This window comes from Mus caroli, chromosome 18 (genome assembly GCF_900094665.2).
Source record: "Mus caroli chromosome 18, CAROLI_EIJ_v1.1, whole genome shotgun sequence".
NCBI classification, from domain to species: domain Eukaryota; kingdom Metazoa; phylum Chordata; class Mammalia; order Rodentia; family Muridae; genus Mus; species Mus caroli.
In genome coordinates this window covers 71,487,211-71,509,069 of record NC_034587.1, presented here as the reverse complement: position 1 = coordinate 71,509,069, position 21,859 = coordinate 71,487,211, and the positions used below count along the sequence as shown (strand labels likewise).

Below are 21,859 nucleotides of genomic sequence, written 5' to 3'. Positions count from 1 at the left end.
TCGCTCCTGCATGCACACACAAGCACACAGGCAGACAGATACACGCACACACCTCCACAGATGCACGTGCTTGATGTAGTCGCATGAGTGCACGTGTGTACTCCCAGACACACAATTAAAAATAACTCTATGCTAGCACCAGACCTCACTCTGTATCTATGGATTAGGAATGCCAAGATCTAACTATAGTGCTGACAGGCAGACAGATGAATAGATTTTTAAAGTATATCAGGTGATTCTAGAATTCTGTGATTAGTGTAAATGATAAATCAGCTGCAAATTTAAAGTAATAAATTAACTTTAAAAAAATGAAAGCACTCATTCCAAAACAGTGATGCATCAACTGAGTCTTTGTCTTATACTGACAGCATAGTGCTATAAATAATTTCTTATACTCTAAAACTATGACTATATGTTTATCTGCATGTATTATAATAAAATAAAGTATTATATTAATGTACAATTCATTCCAACCAGTTTTTGAAATCACACTCAATGAATCTGAAAAAGCTTTTAAAAAAACTATATGTGAATTGTCATTACTCTAAGAGAAACAAACAAAAGTTCTAGTTGTATCTTTGCTGTGTGAGCAATTCCCACAGTGTTTTTTCCTCCTCTGAGCCAACACAGCCCTGGCTCCTGAGGAATGGGAGAGTGGCTGGCTGTTGTAGGAAGAAGACAAGCAGGGACGGAGTCAGAAGAGAGACACCGAGGGCAAAACAGTTACAAGAAAACCTAACTGTGAGTCAAGACAGTGGCTCACCCCAGTCACCAACACTTGAGAGGCTGGGGAAGGCTGTAAGCTCCCGGTGAAGGTGGACTACACACTGAGTGCCGGCACACTGGGCTAGCTAGCATAAGATCATTATCAACACAAAACAAAACCTAAGTGCAACACTTAAATGAAAGCACACTTCGTAAAGGAGGCTTCTTTCCTTTCTTCACGAGTGACGGAGTGACGCGTTGGCAATGATCCCCTCCTCAGTCACCACAGCTACACTGTGGGTCCAAGAGATGCCCCTGAGGGAGGAAGGCTGCACTGCAGGTAACCTACCCACAAGTGCCTTAAAGAGGAAGTACAGTGACAAGGACGGCGAGCAAATAAAATGGCAAAACAAAAGTGGGGGACAGGGAGAAGTGGGTTTGTACTGCTGAGCTCTTGGAAGGTTGCTGCATGCATAAACTGATTTCTGGGTAAAACGTTTCTTTTACCAGTGAGGAGAGAGATACAATGTAAACCAGCAAATGTTGATCATCCCTGGAGACTCTAGATGGATGGAAATCCATCCCACCACTCTACCGCTGAACAGCCTTGAAACTGCACGGAGTAAAACACGAGAAAAGACAACTCAAGTGGATGGGATCATGCAGGGAAAGCAGAGAAAACAGGCAGGAGTCAGACAGTGACGGAAACCGCTGAGATGACAAAGCCCACATCTCAGCACAGACACAAACCAGCTGTTGGCTGTCATGGCTGCTGCTCTTTGTGTCCTTGAGACAAGACCTCACATTTGTAGTCCAAGCTGGGCTCAAATTACTGGTAATCCTCCTGCCTCAGCCTCTTGAATTCTAGAATTAAAGATAAGATGGCCACCATTCCCAGGTACATGTTAGCCTTTAGTATTTAATTTTATCCAAGTATCTAGTTATGCTAGAGCTAGATGTGGCTGTGCTTGCCTGTTGTCTCAGCACTCAGAAAGCTGAGGCAGGAGGATTATGGGTTAGAGGTGAGCCTGGGATAGCCAGCCCAGAAAGCTGGTAAATCAAGCAGCCTTCCCACTCATGCCATAAATGTAAGTTAGGAAGGGAAGGATAACAACAGGAAAAACAGAAAGGCTGTAGAGTCACACAGAGCTCAGGCCAAGGCCCTTGCCCTGCCAGTGTTAACAAAAGCACTATGTAAAAGTAATTTTATGGGGGAGGGGGGAGTCTGCCCCATTCCAGAGTAAACGACACAGAAACCCAGTATTTTTATTAATGAGCTGTAATCCTAAACAGGGCAGGTTCTGAGCTATTCTAACCTACATCCCAGCCACGGGGCCTGAGCTATTCTAACCTACATCCCAGTCTCGGGCCCTGAGCTATTCTAACCTACATCCCAGCCACAGGCCCTGAGTTACCTGCTGGCCAAGCCTTGCTTCATTTGCTCTGCTCCATGTGTGCCATCAGGGCGATCTTCTCTTGGCCACATGCACATGGCCCATCCTGCCTCATGGGGACCTCTTTCTTCTACCTCCATGTTCCTCCTCGTGGTCCCTGAGACCCCCCTACTCCATCTCAGGTCTCTCTCTCCTGGCCAGTCACAGGCTCCAGTCTTTTACTGTCCAATCAAATTACTGCGGAGCATTCTTCACAGCACACTGGTTAATACAATGCCCATGCCCAGACTGCAGCCTGATCTCACTCGGGGCCCAGAACTCAGCCTCTGAACACACAGAGCACAAGACCAACCCCACCATCACTATCCCAAACTGAGTTTTTAAGACAATGTACTCTGTTTTGAAGGAAGTAATTTTTAAAAGCATACAACGCATACAATGGTACAAAGCCAGTGCTGTTCACACCCAGGAAAGGTCCAACCACACTGTCTGTAAGCCTGAGCTGGGAGACAGCAGAGTGGAGGAGTACCTGCTGTGTGGGCTCTATCTACTTTGTAAAAGGCCGAGTTCTGCACTCAGAAAACTAATGGCACCAAATTTATTTGTTTAAGACAACAACAACAAAAATCTGCCAAGTATGACCACTGTTTTGAAGAAAGTAACTAATGAACTTGTCTCTAGTTACATTAGAATATTGGGAAAAACTCAGATGCCAAGTACTCACACCAGATAGGTGAGAAAGAGAGAGGAAGAGAGGAAGAAAGGAAGGGAGGGAGGGAGGGAGGAAGGAAAGAAAGACCAAGAGATCAGTTCTATGTCCCCGAGAGACTAGAAAGCCACTGCCATGCGGCCTTCAGAAGGAGGCCTCACCTAGGTGGTGCTGTGTGGGGCACAGTACAGAAGCGGCGCACTGTGGCATCCTAGGCTGGCTCCCTAGCGAGATGAGGAGTGAGCGACAACACATGGATTTAACACAGGATCCTATGGGAACCAAGGGCAGGCCAACTACCAAGTCGGGCAGCTTACTCATCAGTTGCTTGACTCACAGAGCAAGCTTGAGACTTCTTAGTGAGAGGCTGGCAAGCCCCAGGGTAGAGCAAGCTGTCACCCTGTGCTGCCCACCCCCATGCAAGGTACTGCTTGCTCGGCTGCAGACAGGAGACTGCCTGGATGCCGAGTTACTCCTCCTTTATAACGAAGCCCACGGTCTCAGCTGTGTTAGCTCTCAGAGCCCGGTCTATTCTCAGAAGGAAGCCCAAGGCACCACGTGCTGGCCTCGCCTCTAGCTCTGAACTCTGCAGCAGAAACGACGCCTACTGTGAGGGAGGAAAGGGCTTTTCTTCAGCAACCCCATCCCACGCTGCTGCAGAGTTAGCTACAAAGTCTTCCAAGTCTACCAATTTATCACTGAACAAAGCTCTGAGATTGTGCAGTGAAACCCCAGCCAATGGAATCTCTGAACAGAAAGATGTTGCCTACAGCGCACCCAGTGAAAAGCATCCGAGGGCTTGATGTTACTTTCTCTTCAGAACCAGACCTTGCATGATATCCATAATTACACATAAACATTCGTCTTGAACAATTGTATTCTACAGTTAAATAATCTATTCATTGTTTGCATACCTTTAACATGAATCACTACAGGGAATGGGAGGATTGCCATTTTAACTCCTGTGCACTTTTATACTTAGCCAGCTACACAGACTCACTGGAATGGCTCCAGGCAGCAACCAAGTGAGGAGAACTGCGTGTGGCCAATCAGAAGAGGCTCCACAGTCAGAGGATGTGAAGGACTTACTTGCTACTCCTGACGCCAGTCCATACAGCAGTCCTCCCCCATCCGACTGCTGAGGGAAGACGTGGGTTCCCGGCGGAGGTGGCTTTTCTTGTCTGATAAAGTTATACAATAAGGTTTTCACAAGTTTACTGGTGTAGGAGAGACTACATAGAAAAGGTAAAAAAAAAAAAAAAATTAAAATCAAACTCCTGTTCAGAGTCACCTAATTCTGCATACCACCACAGAATACGTTTGTCCCTAGGACTACCTCAGGGACCGTGTCAGCATCTCACAACCTGACCCAAGCCTTGACCCTGGCGCTGTCTCCACACCAGACAGCACGAATCAAACCATTAAGCGTAAGCATCTGTTTGTTTGTCACTTACATAGAATTGTAAGTAATTATAAATGTAATGGCTAGTGCAGTACAGCTGGCTACTGAAGGAAGGTTGTTACATAGAAATCAGCAGAGAAATGTGCGAACCAAATAGCAATAAGATACATGTTGTAAGCGCAAAACTCCAGTTATTCAATTTTTGGTGACAAGGTAATTTCTATATATTCTCTGGTCCACTTGTAGATTTTTGCATGTATTATTGATGACCATGGCTTTTATGACAAACCACAAGAACCAGTAAAAGAATATTCTGCTTAAGTATTTGTCATTATAATGACACTATAAAAACCAAAGATAACGTCCTCCCCACCTATGGAAAATACAACCTGTGTATTTCCTGCACCATAACAGATAAAGTTCTAGTCAAAACTCTAGCATGCCAACCATCACCTGCAGGCCAGGTTACTCCACCACTGTTAGGGTTTAGAGAGGAGTCTCCAAAGCCCAGGCCTCCCCTTCCTGTCAGTGACTTTCAAATGTCACCTGCACAGGCTCCAGTATTATGGTCTGTCTCCTTTACAATTCACACCATAGTTCAATCCTCATTTCGAGGCAGGAAGATGGTGGAATTGAAAACTCACTATGGTGTTTGGCAGTGGAGCGTGTCAGTTAGGTCAGAAGGTACGTCTGGAGCTCATATGATCAATCCCAGTAGCTTTTCAATAAGACAATAAGCTTTTCAAGCCACAGACTGGCCTGCCTCTTGCTGCACAAGGCCCAGTGATACCTTGGGAGTCTTCCAGTAAGATGAAGGTCACCAGATGCAGTCTTAACCTTGGGCACTGGGGTATCTTTTTTGTGTGACTTACCCAAAGGGCTCTACGGGAGCCTATGAACATGCATGCTGTAGTGTAACCATGGTAACAAGGCAAGCACAGTGAAGACCGTGCTATGGACAATATCCTTCACTCATAACAATTGACAAGTATTCTACCCACAGCTGCATCCCTAGAACTTACAGATAACTTTAACAAAAACTAACTTATTCTAAAGACTTGCTTGATTTAAAGCTTAGAAGGTAGGGTGTTGTGTTTCCTGAAAGTGTTTTTAGCCACATTCCCATAAGTATCTGCTACAGAGGAAGCCCAGCATGTAGGTAGCATACAGTAAATAAGTAGATGCTCAGGAAATCAGACTAGGGAGGGGCCACTGGCAGGCTCAACAAAAGGTGACCAGTCACAGACCACACAAGTCAGCCCTTCAAATTCACAAAGAACACAGTCTCAGATTCTGCATCTACTACTTCAACCAATCACAAATTAAAAATACTCAGAAAAAAAAAAATCTTATCTATACTTAACTTTACTCCTCATTGATTTCCAAACAATTCAGCATATCAGTTATTTACAAAGCATTCACATTGTGTTAGGAACTATCTGTCATCTAGACAGGATTTAAAGCGTACGGGAGGATATGCCTGGGTTACATACAGGATGTTTTAGGGACTTGCGGATTTTGGTATCCTAGCCAGTTCCCTGCAGATACCAAGGGACAACTAGATTACAAGGAGCTGGAGAAAGAGGAAGACTTGGGTGCAGCTAGAATATATAGAGAGGACTTGACAGGGGAGGAGAAAAAAGGAAGAGAAGACAGCAGCCTACTGCTAAAGCAACTATGACAGGCACCCATGAACTGGGGGATGAGGCAGAGCACAGAGGGACAGGAACCAGGCTGTGGCTTCACCTTGTGTTGGAGATGAAGTACCAACAGAACAGGAAGGATGGCAGATTGGTAAAATGACAACACCCATGAGAAGAAATAACAATTAAAATCACAGTGGTTGCTCCTTACGAAGGACAACATTAAAACAGAACATACCATGGGCCTTGCATCAGGTACTTGTGACTGATGCTCTGTCGCAGAACCTCCTTGTGGAAGAGTTGGCAGGAAAGGAAGACAACCATTGCTGAGATGGCCTCCACTGATATCTCATACGTGATATCCCTGAAGACATGGAGGAAACAGAGTCGTGATCAGTCTGGAAGATTAAACACTGCTCTTTCCACATAAACCTTACATTTAAGCAGTCAAATCTACATATTCAAATATTTCAGGTTATTTTAAAAAATGCTTAAGATAAAAATTAAGTCAAGCCAAGATATTAACCCCTTTTCCGGTCATTAGCTCTTCTGTTTGGACCTGGCATCCCACTGCTCTCCTACTCTGCAGCTCCCATGTCTAGTAGTCTACTGCTGGACGGTAGGAAGAGCAGCAGCCTTCTGCTCTCAAGATCCGCTCTAACCCCTGTGCTTGTCTCTGCTCACTAACAACAGCAACCGATATGCAGCAGGAAAGGCAGAGGGAAGGCCATGATCTCTAAATCAGAATGGTGTATGCATTTCATCTCTAATGTGCGACACCTCAAGCCAACTGTGCATGATTGGTAGGACATCAACAGTAATCATGTGACCCAAGGGCTGTGGGGTAGAAACAGGAGGATGTCAGCAGCTCTGGCAAGCCAGCTCCCCAAATTACTAAGCTTGGTGAGAATCCCAGTCTCAAAGGAATAAGGCAAACGGTGATGAAAAAACATCAATGCCCTCTCACTTCATGGTTGTGCATCCCACACACATGTGCACATTCATGCATGCAACAAGCATGTACACACACAGAGACACACACACATACAGAGACACACACAGACACACACTCACACAGACATACATACAGACACACACACATACACACACACACACAGATACACATACAGCCATATAGGCACAGGCATACACATACAAATAAGACAGTATATCATTCATTGCTGTTACAGAGACCCTGAGTTCATTTCTCCAAACCTCCAGTGAGTGGCTTCCAACTGCCTGTAGTCCCAGCCCCGTGGCACCCAATGTTCTTTGCTGGCCTACGGCACTGAGCCCTTAGACACAACCCTACATATCCACAAATATTCACAATTTTTGGAAAGTTAAAAATAATTTTAAAAGAACTGCAAAAGTAAACACATACACACAAGAAATTGGCAGGAAATAAATAGGTCAATCAATCCTCTGAACGCACAGTTCTCAGAAGAAATATAAAACCTGATAAAAAAATTTAAGTGTTGATCATTTCTAACCAGCCGGCAAACACAGGAGAATTAAACCTACTTTAAGAGTCCCTCTTACCCCACTCACAATGGCCAACATCTGGAAAAGTAAAGACAGCAAACTCCACTGCGGTGTCAACTAGGAGGCCACCGTGGGACTCGAGTGGCAGCTTCTCGGGAATCGAGGGGCAACTATTATGACCCAGTCCCCCCTCCTGGGCATATCCCAAGAGCTCTCGATCCTGCCACAGTCAGATGGGCTCCTCTCACTTTAACAGGAAAATGGAATCAACCGAGCTGTCCGTCAACAGAGGAGAGACTGTCACAGCTTGGTACATATTTATTCACCCAAATCATTTGTTATCAATCTGAAATTTTTCATGGTAAAGTTTTCAATTAAAGCCCAAAGGAAATTTCAAGTCAAAGGAAATTTTCAAGTAAAGTTCAAAGAAAAGTAGTAGGTAACATCTACTAAATGGTAGTTTGTTGTGTGTTTAAAGACAACTGGCTCTCAACCAGGCAAGTTTAAACTGAACCAGATGTGTTAAGGAGCAGTCAGTGGTAGAAATGCATTTTAGAACCATGACATACTGAGTCAGAAACTCTGCCTGGCCAACTCAGCAGACGCTGTCTTAAGTTGGGGGGGGGGGGACGTGCCAGTGACACAGGTCAGTGATGGGACATCTGCCCAGCATGCAAGAAGCTGCAGGTCCAACCCCTAGTACCACACAACACACACACACAGAGAGTGGGGATAGCTCAGTGATTACTTAATTACTGCTATAAATTATGTTGTTTATTTCTTCCTCCCTCCCTCTCTATCTCCCTCCCTCCCTCCCTCCTTCCTTCCTTCTCAAGGGTTTCTCTGTGTAGCCCTGGCTGTCCTGGAAACTTACTCTGAAGACCAGACTGGCCTCGAACTCAGAGGTCTGCCTGACTCTGCCTCCCGGAATGCTGGGATTGCAGGTGTGCACCATCACTGCCCAGCTATTCCTCATTCCTTGAACTGAATGAAGAATAAACTGGACACTTACAACTCACTAATGATGACATAGGTGACCAGATAGGATTCTACTTACAGTAATCATTAATTAAACTACCCAAGTCTGTCTGGAATGCATATTTACCAGTTAGTCTTGTGAGCCTAAAGGCAAAGAGCTAAATGAGGCCTCCATCAACAGTGAGCAAGGAAGTAAGCCCCCAGTCCAACAACGCTGGGGGGAAGTATATCCTGTCGGCACCCAGAAGGAGGGATTTAGACAGCAAGCCCTTCCCCACCTGAAGCTTCAGATAGCCCAACCCTGACCTGACCACAATCTCAGAAGTAACAGATCAAGCTATACTCAGACATCTGACAAGATAAAAATTATCAGGTAATATTGATTGTTAAACAGCTGACATTTGGATCATTCAAAAAAATTTGTTGGGCTTTCTTTTTTTAAGACTAGGGTTCATTATGTAACCTAGGTCAACCCCAAACTCACTATGTATCCCAGGCTGTTCTCAAATTCACAGTAATCCTCCTGCCTCAACCCCTCAAGTACTGAGGCTACAGGCACACACACTGCCCAAGTAGGAGCATTCTTGCACAGCAACAGAGACATGATACAGAGACAGGGTCACTCACTGGGGGTAAGTTGTAGTCTGCCTAGTTTGGATGTGAAACTGATTTAATAAATGCAGCAGATGCAAGGATACACTGAGCAACTTCTAAAGCCACAGATTAGATGTTCTTCTCACAGCACTAGTAAGTTTAAACGCTGTTGCAGAAGGAATGGGGTGAGGGGAAAATCAAACACAAACAGAAACATCCTTCTGACGTTCACTCCTGCACTTAAGCAAGGACACTGTTTGCACAGGGCAACCTGGCTCCCCACTGACAGCTACTGGGCCTTCTCCTGCTGCTGGAGCGGCCATGAGAAAAGGATGCTGCCCTAACAGTTAGAAAGACCACCCCAGTACCCGCACCAGCTGCCTTCACCATGCCACAGATGCCTTGAGACAGCTCTGTCCACGACTGCAGCCGAGTGCACTGGCTGCTGGCTGCCCTGCCAGTCGGGATTATCTTGGTCTGTAGTAGATGTGCCCAGCCTGACAATGGAGGAACACTTCCCTGACGGAGGGAGGCTTGGATGCCTGTGGGGCTGCACTGCAAGCTGCAGAGGAACAGTTAGAGAGCAGGCTCAGAGCTACTTCCTCATGCTATCTCCCCTGCTGTTACATCAGGACCACACATCCTCTGGAGTCGTCCTTCCTCGCCCACTTCTGTACAACAGTGTACCCTAGCAGCCGCAGGAATGGCGCAGGACAGGGGCATCACTGCAGACAGTAGCAGCAACCTCTCACTGGAAAACTAGCCTGAAGCCTGGCACTAGACTTGACAGCTAAACACCACACAGGTGAGTGGAATCCCAACAGGCCTGGCACTGGGAACCAATATTGCCAAGGCAGCCCCTACTAACTCCAGGCTTCCAGGGCCAAAGCATCCACCAGCTGCTTCACAGTGGAAGAGGCTGAGTAGCCTCAGGAGCACCTTGTTACCCATAAGCCAGCAGCGCTCTCTCACACAACCCACTCACCACCCACACCCAGGTCCCTAGTCCTGGCTTCCCAGCACACAAAGCATAGGTTCCTGCCAGCTACTGAAGAAGCTGCAGAGGCCGGCAGCAACTGCTCTAAAGCTTAAGACACAGGGTGTCCTCAGGCCTGATCTACCTGAAGTCCCCGATGTGCGGCAGAGGTGCCTGTACCTGCGTTGTCCCTGCATAGGCCATGCCCAGTCCCTGAATAGCCCTTAATGGGCCCTGGTTCCCCTTTGGATGCCATCCCAACAGAAGACAAACCGTCAACACAGGCTGCAGTGAACAATTCCAAATTCCCTGCAGCCTGGGTAAGCAGGGAAGTGGGTGCAGAGACAAGAGTGCAGAGGGGTGAAGAGAACCTGAGGGCCCTACTCAGCACAGGAATTCCAGAAAGCTGTCAATCATCAGGGCACAGGGCCTCAGGTCGCAGCATGACAGCTTTAATACTGGTTTCTGCCAGAAGCCAAGGCCCTGATACCAGCACTTGTAAGGCTAAGGGACTCTATACACAAGACTGGCTTAGGGTTGTAACACTAGAGGGCGCCACTTGCCACTGCTTCCCTCAGCCCACTACTGCCACCTGCTGTTGTCACACAGGGGAAGGAAAGGAACGGAGGGTGCTGGAGACCAGCATCTGAAAGCTTGCCTGCCCATACCCGATCTGGGCAGGGCAGAAGAACCTGTAGGTAGCTCAGCACACATGAGGGGAAGGCAAAAGTACCACTCCAGATTTGATGCCAGCTTGGTGTTCACAGAGAGTTCAGGCTATAGCAGGACACTCTTCTTTAGAAGAAGCAAGCAAGCAAGAAAAGTTTAAAAAAAAAAAAAGACTTATTTCCAAGCACATGTATTGGTACAGAGCAAAAGAAACACTTGATGCCAACAGTGAAATCTATAGCCCTTGAATTCTCTATGCAACTCAAAATAGCCTCCAACTCATAATCCTGCCTCAGCCCTCCTCCCCCACCCCCTCCCTCTGCAGGAATTATAGGCCTGCCAACCTCCCCGCTGGAAAATACTTACACAGGGATACCAGTGGCTACGCACCTCACTTAGAAGACAAGCCCACCCTCCGAGAGACTCCAGGACTTCTAACAGAGCATCCTAACTTCCTTCCCACTGCATCCCTGCCCTTGCCCCTTCACCTCCAGTTTGACAGGCCTACTCAGAAACCTTAATGTGCCCACCTCCCAGCTTTGCATCTGCTGTTGCCTGCATACAAGGCTCTCCCATCAGATGGAGAACAGCAGAGCACCTCTGAGTCAACGGAGGTTTCCATTTAAATAGAACAGGGCATATAAGAAACTCACGTGCTGGGCTCACACCCCCACATTACTCGTTCTGCACTGCCGCTTACATCCTGGTCATCACGTAACCACTCTTATCTTCAGCCCCGCCCTGCAGCCTATGTCCCGCTACCATTGTGCCCTACATACAAAATGAGATGACAGGAAGCAATCATGGATTTGCCCTCGTCTGCTCAGTTACAGAGAAAAATTAGTATGTGCTACCAAAACAAAAGTGGACAAAAGAAAAAAAAAAAAAAAACCTCAAACTCTCAGCTTCCAAATACTATTTCATAAACCAGCACTCTGTATAAAAATTCACTAGACTCCCGAGGAGACAGTAACAGAACTAGTAGCAACAGCAAAAATAATTATTCCACAAAGCAAGGCCAAAGCAAGGCAGCCCATGCTCTCATTTAATCCCTGAAAATGGCGTTCAGTAGTTTTTAAAACTGTTTCAAAATAAGTAGGCCCCAATTCCATTGTGCCACCCGGGGAAATGATGCAAATGTCATTCGGAAAATCCGTTAAAGACATAGGACTTGGCGATACACACAGCCAAAATGCAGCTGTCTGTCAATGATGTTTCCTAGTTACCATGCCCCCCACACCTCCCACAGCTGGGAGGTCCCTCCAGGGTCATTAATGAACAAAAGCTCACCAATGGCCTCAAAGCTATAACTTTGCCACCACTCAAAACCAAGCTGACCACATATTGGCTCTTTATGGTGAATCACAGATCGCTTATGCTACAATGTCTTAAAAGCTGCAGGCTAACTGGACATGATGAAAGTGAGCTAGTTAAGACTTCCTTTTCTTTCCCAGTTACTTTACTGGGTAGTTAAAAGGTAAAACAGGATAGTGGTCTGCACCAGACAGCAAGAGTTATTAGTATTAAGCCAAGTTACACTCACGGGAACTTCAGCTGTGTCAAAAGAGAGATAATGAAAACTACTTAGGGGAATTACCTAGTGGGCCACTCACACCGCCTGCTCACAGTGAAAGACGACACTCCACCTCAACAGAATACACTATGAGTTCCAACAACTATCAATTGAGGGTAGAGAAAAATGCTGTATTTCCACTTTCCACTCACTGTCTTCAGGAGTGAAGGAAAAAACAAAGCAAACAAAGCCCCTGCCCCAGCCCCGGCTGAGAGACCTCCAGGCAGTGAAGAGGGAATTAATATTCAACTTTCCATTCCCAGCTTAGGATCACAGTGTCCTCTCTCTCTCCTTCTCTCTCCCTCTCTCCCCCTCTTTCTCTCCCCCTCTCTTTCTCTGTGAGGAGAAAATAACTGTGACAACAACTGTGTAAGACAACTTCCTAGAGGTCCCAATTCCTGATACAATATAAAGTCCGGCATGGCGGCACAGGCCTGCAAACCCGCTGGGAGACAGGAGGGAGGGAGAAGTGTGAATTCAGTCTAAGCCTGGGCTACACAGTGAGTTCAAAGCCAGCCTATACTCCATACCAAGATCCTGCCTTTTAAAAAGATGACTAACAATCCTGATACAAATGTGACTAACTGAATCTATAGACTGACTGACCTGCCACCTCATTTCTATCACCTTCAATTCATACATATACAGTCACATTTAGGCCTTCCTTAATTTCACTAGTCATGTTTTTTAGTTACTAATACTTAAGTGCACATATTTGTTAAGTTTAATCCAATGTGTTTCGTGTTTTATTTTTAATGGCATTTTAATTTTTATTTATCATTTGGTAGCTGCTATTATATGATTTCTGTGTAATGACTTTGTCATTGAGAGTATGAATTCTCAAACAAGTTACCATAAACAAACATTCCTTTGTTAAAACTACAAGGGCGCCGGGCGGTGGTGGCGCACGCCTTTAATCCCAGCACTAGGGAGGCAGAGGCAGGCGGATTTCTGAGTTCGAGGCCAGCCTGGTCTACAGAGTGAGTTCCAGGACTATACAGGGAAACCCTGTCTTAAAAAAAAACCAAAAAAAAAAAAAAAAAAAAAAAAAAAACAAACTACAAGGGCTGAGCACTCCAAGGTCAAGATGCCAACCAATTTAGTTCCAGGTCAAGAGCTTTCTTGAGGCTGTAGCTGCCTTCTTGCTGCAGCCGTGTAAGGTGGACAGTGGTGAGGAAAGATAGCTATGACTCCTGTCTTTCCTGTGAGATGGCCTCCCAAAAGCCCCGAGCTCTAGGCCTCCACACTGAGGAGTAGACTTCCACTGGGGGTGACACAGGCACTGGCTTCATAACCTACAGCGTCTGAAAAGCCACTATGGTGGCTCGGGCCTGCAGTTTCAAAATTTGGGAGAATCAGAAATTCAAGGCCAGCTTTGGCTACATGAGACCGTCCTTGAAAAAGCATACCAATGGCTTAAGAGATGACTCTGCAGGTAAGAGCACACAGTGCTTGGTTTCCAGCACCCTTGCTGGGTGGCTCACAACTCCTGCAAGTCCAGCTCCAGGGAATCTTACACCTTCGATCCCTTTGGGCGCCCACAATCATGTGCACATACACAGAATTTGAAAATAGACATTTTGTAAAGTTTTATAAAAATAAATCATTTTAACACCATGACAAAACATCAATACAACATGAGAGACGGCTTAAGCGGTGTGTCTAATCTCATTTCAGCCTGGAACGTTCTTAGTTAATATTCTGTCACTTCACTGTAAACGATCAAAAGCTGTACACCACTGGTCCTGGAGGTTTAAAACACCATGTCCTTTAGGGACCGCTAATATCCTACTTAGCTGTGATGCATTCGAGCCATGACAACGACCAGCACAGCAGGAGATCCCTAGAGGTGTGTGAGTGCAGCTCATATCCAGTGGGAACAACCTGGATTTAAGACTCACTCGACAGGAGGGAAATGATGCCTGGAAGCAAGGCAACTGCCCAGGATGAGCGAGTGAGCGCGGTCACGGTTCTCAGCATAGCCTAACTGCGCTCTGAAGTCTACCCTGATGCCCACAGATAATCCTCACTCTCACCCCCAGCAAAGAAGCTTCTCTCAGCAGCAGAGACACCACAACAGAAGGCCGCATCTGCCCAAGATACAGAGAACCACAATAGATACAACATCATTCCTGCACCTCGGGCTCAGAACACATCACAGAAGAGGTGGCAGGAACACTGAAAGAGCCAGGGGACAAGGAAATCTGCTGTGGGATGTCTCTCCTAGATATGACGGGGAAGCGACATCCATGACACCTCAACAACATGACTGCCTAAACAAGATCTGAAAACTCACATCAACAAACATGCTAACAAGGAAGGGTACAATCCCAGGGGCCTCAGCCAGACAGAGAACTACAGGCAACTAAGGACTGGGAAAGAAGAGAGGGAGAACTCACTCTTCCCAAGGATGCACCACTAATTGGCCACCTAACACCACTTCTAATACTCAGACCCATTTTATAAAATAAGCATAAGATCAAAGGCAGAGGTAGGCAGAGCTCTGTGACTTCAAGAACAACCTGATCTACAGAGTGGGTTCCAGGACAGTCAAGAGGAAAAAAAAAAAAAAAATCAACATTACCAAAACAAAGTTATGTTCTTAGTAAAATTAAAATAATAACAAAAAGACAATAGGCAAATCAAAAAAAATACTATAAATTCACATCAGAAATGTCTAGTTAGCCGGGCATGGTGGCGCACNCCTTTAATCCCAGCACTTGGGAGGCAGAGGCAGGTGGATTTCTGAGTTTGAGGCCAGCCTGGTCTACAAAGTGAGTTCCAGGACAGCCAGGGCTACACAGAGAAACCCTGTCTCGAAAAAACCAAACCCCCCCCCAAAAAAAAGCCTAGTTTTTCTAATAAATAAATATAGTCATGTAATTTTCTGAATGAGAAAGGAGGTAGAAAAATTGTAACCTTCATCCACAGACTCTGGAATGCGAAATGGCACAGCCAGAGTCCCATGTGCTCTAGCAATTCCACTCCTAGGTAGATATACCTAACAGAACTGAAAACATATACCAACATAAAATCTTACACGTAAATTTTCATAGCATTACACACAATGGCAAAAGATAACAAAAGTACAAAGCCTATTAACTGATGAATACACGTTCAAAATGTGGCATATAGATGCAATAGAATACTTTTCATTCTCCCCAGCCTCCATTGGAGAATAATAAAGTCCCAATACACATGACAATAGTGAAGCTGAGCAGACCACATATAATTAGAAGGGGAGAGTCAGTCCAGTGAGACCCAGCACAGGCAAAACCCACAGGAGGTGAAAGCAGACTGTTTGCCATGGAGAGAAAGAAGGGACTCGTGGGGACTAGTGGGAATGTGACAGACAACGCTTGTGGTTTCTCTGTTGCTGCAGAATCATGGGGAATACACGCAAAACCACTGGGTTGTGCCCTTTAAGAATGGGATGAACAGCAGGTGTTGGGTTTATTTGTTTTTATTTGAAAATGAAAACAGAAAGACTTCTAAGCACTGGGATACAGAGACTCCTCGGTCAGAATGAAAATCAGAGCAAGATTCAGAACAATATGTAGAATTTTTCAACCCTGGTGCAAAAATAGGGTGAAATGTGACTCTGTGCTCCTAACTGTTCCTATACATTAAAGTTTCCACGGTACAAAGAAACTGAAAGCCAAGAGTCAGTTATGAAAGCAAAGAGGAAGGCTGGAAAGACAAGGGAGGTTGGTGCCGATGCACTCTCATGGATAAGGCTCTGCTCATATCAAAGTATCAACCTATACAAAACCAGATTACCCTAACCACGCTGAACTTCAGCCTATTAGAATCCGAGCACACATGAAATGAGACCATATGAAGAACGCAATCAGCACCCATGTTCTGTTACAGCATGCTGTAAAAACTCTCCACCCAAAACCAGGAAAGCTAGCTCTCTTCCTCAGCTCCTTATTAGCTCTGCTCACTTCAACACAGAATCTACGCATCTCGGTTTTCCTTTAAGTAAGGGCAGTGGGTGAGCTCTGATGTCAATTCCTTCTTTAACTCCTGATAATGCAAAGAAGGAAAAAAAAAAAAAAAAAGAAAGAACTTGAGGTAATGTTAATTTCTATAATAACTAAATTTAAAATATTAATTGAACTATCTTAAACGCTAAGTCATCAGGGAAATGAGTCCGAAGAAGTCAATACTTGAGAGAAACCAAAATCCTACCATGCTCAGTGGAGTGATTTTTTAAAAAATGAACAGTGTTTTCAGCCAACAGATCTGTTTTGAAGTCCTTGTATAATCTTCAGAAAATTTATTTTCATTACACAATTGCTAAACCAAAGTCAACTTTAGCGAGCTGAAGCACTGCTTTGGCTGCCATAGTATCCCAAGAAGTTTCCAGCATCTGGGCTGAAATGTCCTAGAACAGACTACTGCTAGAGCAAGTTAACACTTATGTGAATAAATGACAGAAGCCGTGACCTTGTGCTGCGATGCTGGGGCACAGGGGGACACTTGGACAAGGACAAAAGCCATCGTGAAATGAGTGTTGGTGTTGGCTAACAGCAAAGCTAATGAACCCAGAAGGAAAAGCCATGCTCCTTTGACTGACTGCTGGGCAGGAACCTGGCAGCACCATACATGGAACATAAGTTTAATAAAAACAACTGACAAGTTTAAACGATTAAGATGAAAATTTAGAAATAGCTATTTGTGCCAACAGAGATATTCTAAAAGGAGAGAATTATTATATATTTCAGATGCTGTCATAGGAGTGATGGCTAGTTTTAAAACTGAAATTAGAAGTGTAGCTGTAATACTTTGTGCCAGGGACTAAATTCAAGGTCATCTTATTATTAAGTATATACTCTACCACTGAGTGAAGCCTCAGCACACACAGGACCACGAGCTGGAGAGATGGCTCAGCAGTTAAGAGCACTGACTGTTCTTCTGAAGGTCCTGAGTTCAACGGTGCCTCACAATCACCCGTGATGAGATCTGATGCCCTCTTCTGGGGTGCCTGAAGACAGCTACAGTGTACTTATATATAATACATAAATAAATCTTAAAAAAAAATTTTTAAATGCCTATTGTAACCTTTTAATACACAATTCTATCTTGGTATATGAAAATTCTATAACAGTTCAATGCTTACTTATGATGTCTTAACTTCCTAATTCATTCAGAAAGCTGTGCTAGACTTTAATTTGCAGCACTGAAAATTTAAAGCTGATTTGCTGTAGCGAGCTCTTGCCTTCCACTGAGCTGGCTTTGGAGAAGCCTCTGTGAATCAACATGGAGGGCTGAAGAAAGACATTATCCCAGAGGTATAAAAGCCCTTCCACCGCCAACCATGAGCACGGGGGGGGGGGGGGGGGGGGGGGGGTCCTTCGCTCTCATTGACAACTAAGGAAGCCACTTACAAGCCAAGTGTGGTAGCACAGGCCTTCAAGGCCAGCAATGAAAGGCAGAGCAGGTGAGCCTCTCTTGAGTTCAGGACTAGCCTGGTCTACACAACAGTTCCAGGTCAGCCAGGGTACACTGTTAAGACCCTGTCTCAAACACAAAGAATGACTGGTGGAGAATAAACCTTCTCAGTATTCAGATATTTCACAACACACTACTGAAAGACTACGGTCTGAATGAATGTGCACTTACAACTATTATATTTCAGAAGCATGGTGATATAAAGGATTTCACAGTTCAGACAGTTTCAAACCTCCTTAATTCCTCCAAAGTGGAACTGGGAGGAGAAGCCCTAGACTTCCTAGCTGTGTCCTGGTCCAGACTCTGAAATACAACTCGAGTTCAGTCTTCTAACATTCGTGTCTTTCAAACAACACAGCGCTTCCAGTCTTAATCTCCCAGACTTGCAGTAATCGATCTAATATGCCCTTGACTCCACAAGGACAGAGTTGGTCCTGAGAGGGCCCTGTTCAAATACTGTTGTCTTCCTCAAAGGCCTCAAAGTGGGGATCCCCTAGGTAAGTCTTAAACTCGAGATCCTCTTGAATAATTGGGATTAGCGACTGGACCTGGGCCTAGCCTGATCCTGTAAAGAGTCATTTAAAAGTTTGTACAAACCAGGCATTACAGTATACACCTGTAATCCTATCACCCTAGGTTGAGGGCAAGAGATGCAGAAGTTTAAGGTCATCCTTAGCCACACAGCAAGTTCAAGCTAGCTTAAGGCAAGCAAGAGCTGTGTGGGAGGATGGAGACACAACACACACACACACGGGTACACACATACATAATGTAAGTATGTTATTCTTAGTAATCATTTTGCTCTCAATTTTAATAGACTATTTAATATAGTCTCATAAGAAAGATTTAGGTTAGTTTGAAATTACATGACTACCAAAATTAGACTTCTAATGATTCTCCTGCTAATTCAGCACAGGTAAGCAAGAACAACAGTAAAGCATTCCCGCCAGACTGGCGCTCTCATTACAGGAGCTGAGCGGGCTTCCGGCTCCATGCTCATTCCACCTTCAGTCACAGGCTGGTCTGGAACGCTGCGGAGCAGTCTGGGTAGAAGCAGTGCAGAGAAGTTGCTTTCACATGGAAACTGTAACCAAGACAAACCGTCTTCTAAGATGGACTGCCAAGGACAGTAAATCATAAGGAATTGTTTCAGCAGCTGCTTCTAGCTGAGCATACATAACACAAGACATCTGGCTGCCTGTGCATTTTCAGTTCATTTAAAAAGGATAAACACATTAAAACACTGAATGTGTGATATACTCCAACGCTGTTGGCTCCTCCACACAGCTGGTCCAGTCACTCTACTAACTGCCTCTTTATTATCTAAACATATTTAATACTTCCAACTCCCTAACTTCAACAAAACATGATCAATAAAGGCTAAAGTCTGTACACATTCAATTGTTGGTACTTGGCAATGAAAACAAATGTCATTAAAAGCCTAATTTTGTGCTTGTTTCAGACTGAATCTCACTCTGCAGTCTAGGCTGGTCTGGAACGCATTACGTAGCCCAGGCTATCCATTAACTCACCACCTTCTTGCCTCAGTCTCCCAAGAGCTAGGGTTATATGCATGTGTAATCTGACCTGGTTAATTTTAAAATTATATCAATGTAATTTTAAAATTTGGTCAAAAACATACAAAACATCTAGCTCAATATGATTAGAAAAGAGCAGGGAATTACATACGTTCTCCACACCCATCTGAAAAAAAAAATAGCCAAAACCTAACCACAGTGACTTAACCAAGACAAGAACTGGTTTTCTCACATAAGAATACAGTTGAGGGGCTGGAGAGATGGCTCAGCGGTTAAGAGCACTGACTCCTCTTCCAAAGGTCCTGAGTTCAAATCCCAGCAACCACATTGTGGCTCACAACCATCTGTAACAAGACCTGATTCCCTCTCCTGGTGTCTGAAGACAGCTACAGTGGACTTACATATAATAAATAAAATAAATCTTAAAAAGAATCCAGGTGAGAATGAGCACTCAAATAATCTTACTAATAACATTACTAACAGCCCATGCTCCTAGGACCTACCCTTTGCAAGTGACGCTCTTACCAGTGGTTCAACATGACCTGAGCATTGTCTTATATCCCATATTCCAAGTAAGAAAAAGGACAGGGCAAGGAACAAAGGACTTGAAATGCATGCGCTCAGTGAGGTGACACCTGGTGGCTTACGTCTCTCTGCATCAGTGCAAGCCATGTGACCTGGGTACAAAGAGGAGACTGTAAGCTGTGCTTATACGGTCACCCTGGGCAGTATCAAATTCTACTTAAAGCAAGAGAAAAACTGGCAGACGGGTAAACAATTCTCTGTACCACCAGACATTGGTGGGACGCTATCCCCACATCCTCCCCGAGCAGGCAGTCTACTTAGCTCAGCTCACCGTACATCAACGCAGGACAAGGCATGGTGCAGCTCCCCAGCTCCAGGAAAGGATGGATTCGTGTACAGTATCCCCAAGGGCCTCTTTGCTCACAAAGGCTTGTCTTTTGTTGCTGGGCCATTTCTGACAAACCCCTCTGTGCTGGTTACTTTATGATGATAAACCGGAAGAACTTCTTTATCTAAAAACTACTCCCTTCCCACGGCTGCAGATGCAGGTCAGCCGGGGGAGCGCATGTCTGCCTGCCTGTGTGCAGCCTCCATAAAGTGCATGTGGTGGAACAGACCTGGGGTCTCCACACTCGAGAGATAAGAGGGGGAGGAGGAAATGTTCAAGGCTGGGGCTAGGAAGATGAGGCAGCGTTACAAGCACTGGATGTTCTTCCAGAGAACTCAGGTTTAGTATCTAGCACCCACCTTGGTGGCTCACAACCTTCTACAACTCCAGGGGATCCAACATCCTCTTTTGGTCTTCTCAGGCAATGACCATACATGGTACAGAGACATACATGCAGGCAAAACACTGATACATACAAAACAACCTTTTATAAAGTTCAAAGTTATTCTCAGCTACATAGTAAGCTCAAGGGCAGCCTGGGATTTATGAGACCTTGTCTAATATATAAATGTAATTCCTTTAAAATATGTATCTCTGGAACCAGAAAAATAGATCAGGTAGAGGTGCTTAGTGCCAAGTCTGATAACCAGAGTTCAGTCCTCAGGACCTACATGGTAGGAGGAGAGAACTTACTCTCACATTTATCCTCTGACCTCCATACATGTGCTATGTCACACACATACCCACACATGGCTGTCTGTGCGCATGCACGCACACACCCAGTAAGTAAGGCGATAGTTGTATTCTCATCATAGCTACTCAGACAGCTGAAGGTGGAGGACAAGACATGGCACCAGCAGGCCAACATGAAAGGTTCTGTTCTCAAGAGTCAGTCCGGGCTGGCGAGATGGCTCAGTGGTTAAGAGCACCGACTGCTCTTCTGAAGGTCCTGAGTTCAAATCCCAGCAACCACATGGTGGCTCACAACCATCCNTAANGAGATCTGANGCCCTCTTNTGGANTNTCTGAAGACAGCTACAGTGTACTTACATGTAATAAATAAATCAATAAACCTATCTTTAAAAAAAAAAAAAGAGTCAGCCCATTTGTAAATTCTCCAAAGTAATTAAAGTCCTGGTGATGGAAGAATGTCACAGAGGTTCGTGGCCTTCCAAAGGGCCAAGATACATGAGTGCACAGCCAGTGTATAAAGGACAGCAATGATGACAGAAACAGCTAAGGAGTCCAGAGGAGGATCCGTGATGAGAGGGGTGATAAGCAACGGCTTATAGTGAGTAGACATTTTTACACACAGAAGAACTGCACTGAGCTGCAGCGATGAAAACCTGGTTCCAGCAGCATAAACAGCTAAGGGTTTGGCTTGTCACATGAGACGTCCAGGGTAAGGGATGGAGAACAGCACTTGTTGACCTTGGTTCAGGGCTCAGTGACATCAAAGCAAAACCTCTAGGAGGCTACTGGGTCGTGGTGCCAGGATGGGTGTGCGACTCAGAAGACCTCATCTATGTTCCGGGACACAGGAAGAAGGCTGTCAGAAGGAGAACCACACACTTCGTCACTGAGTAAGCTCCCTGTAACGAACTTCACTGACAAGTCTCATTGGAGGACCTCCCCAACGACATCTCAAGGAACACTGGAAAGAACTCTGTCCTCCCTAAAACAGTCTCAAAACAAAACCAGGAAGCTGGGGGGAAAGAGTATACTCTGTGGTCAGTTTGCTTTTTCTACCACATACACTAGATTCAACTTGCCTTTCTCAAACTCTTTACAGACCTATAAGATCTCTTCTTACCAAGCTAATG

General features: G+C 45.1%; 1 protein-coding gene across 2 annotated transcripts in view; it reads right to left on the bottom strand.

The window, feature by feature from the left end:
- The window catches only part of Dym (dymeclin), a 274,143-nt gene that overhangs the window by 207,913 nt on the left and 44,371 nt on the right, over nucleotides 1-21,859 (bottom strand). For both annotated transcript variants that reach the window (XM_029471781.1, XM_021150437.2), the window contains exons 7-8: nucleotides 6,092-6,217; nucleotides 3,898-4,040 (exon numbers count right to left, since the gene is read on the bottom strand). In XM_029471781.1, coding sequence (XP_029327641.1) covers nucleotides 3,898-4,040; nucleotides 6,092-6,217 — 269 coding nt within the window. The remainder of the gene's footprint in view (nucleotides 1-3,897; nucleotides 4,041-6,091; nucleotides 6,218-21,859) is intronic.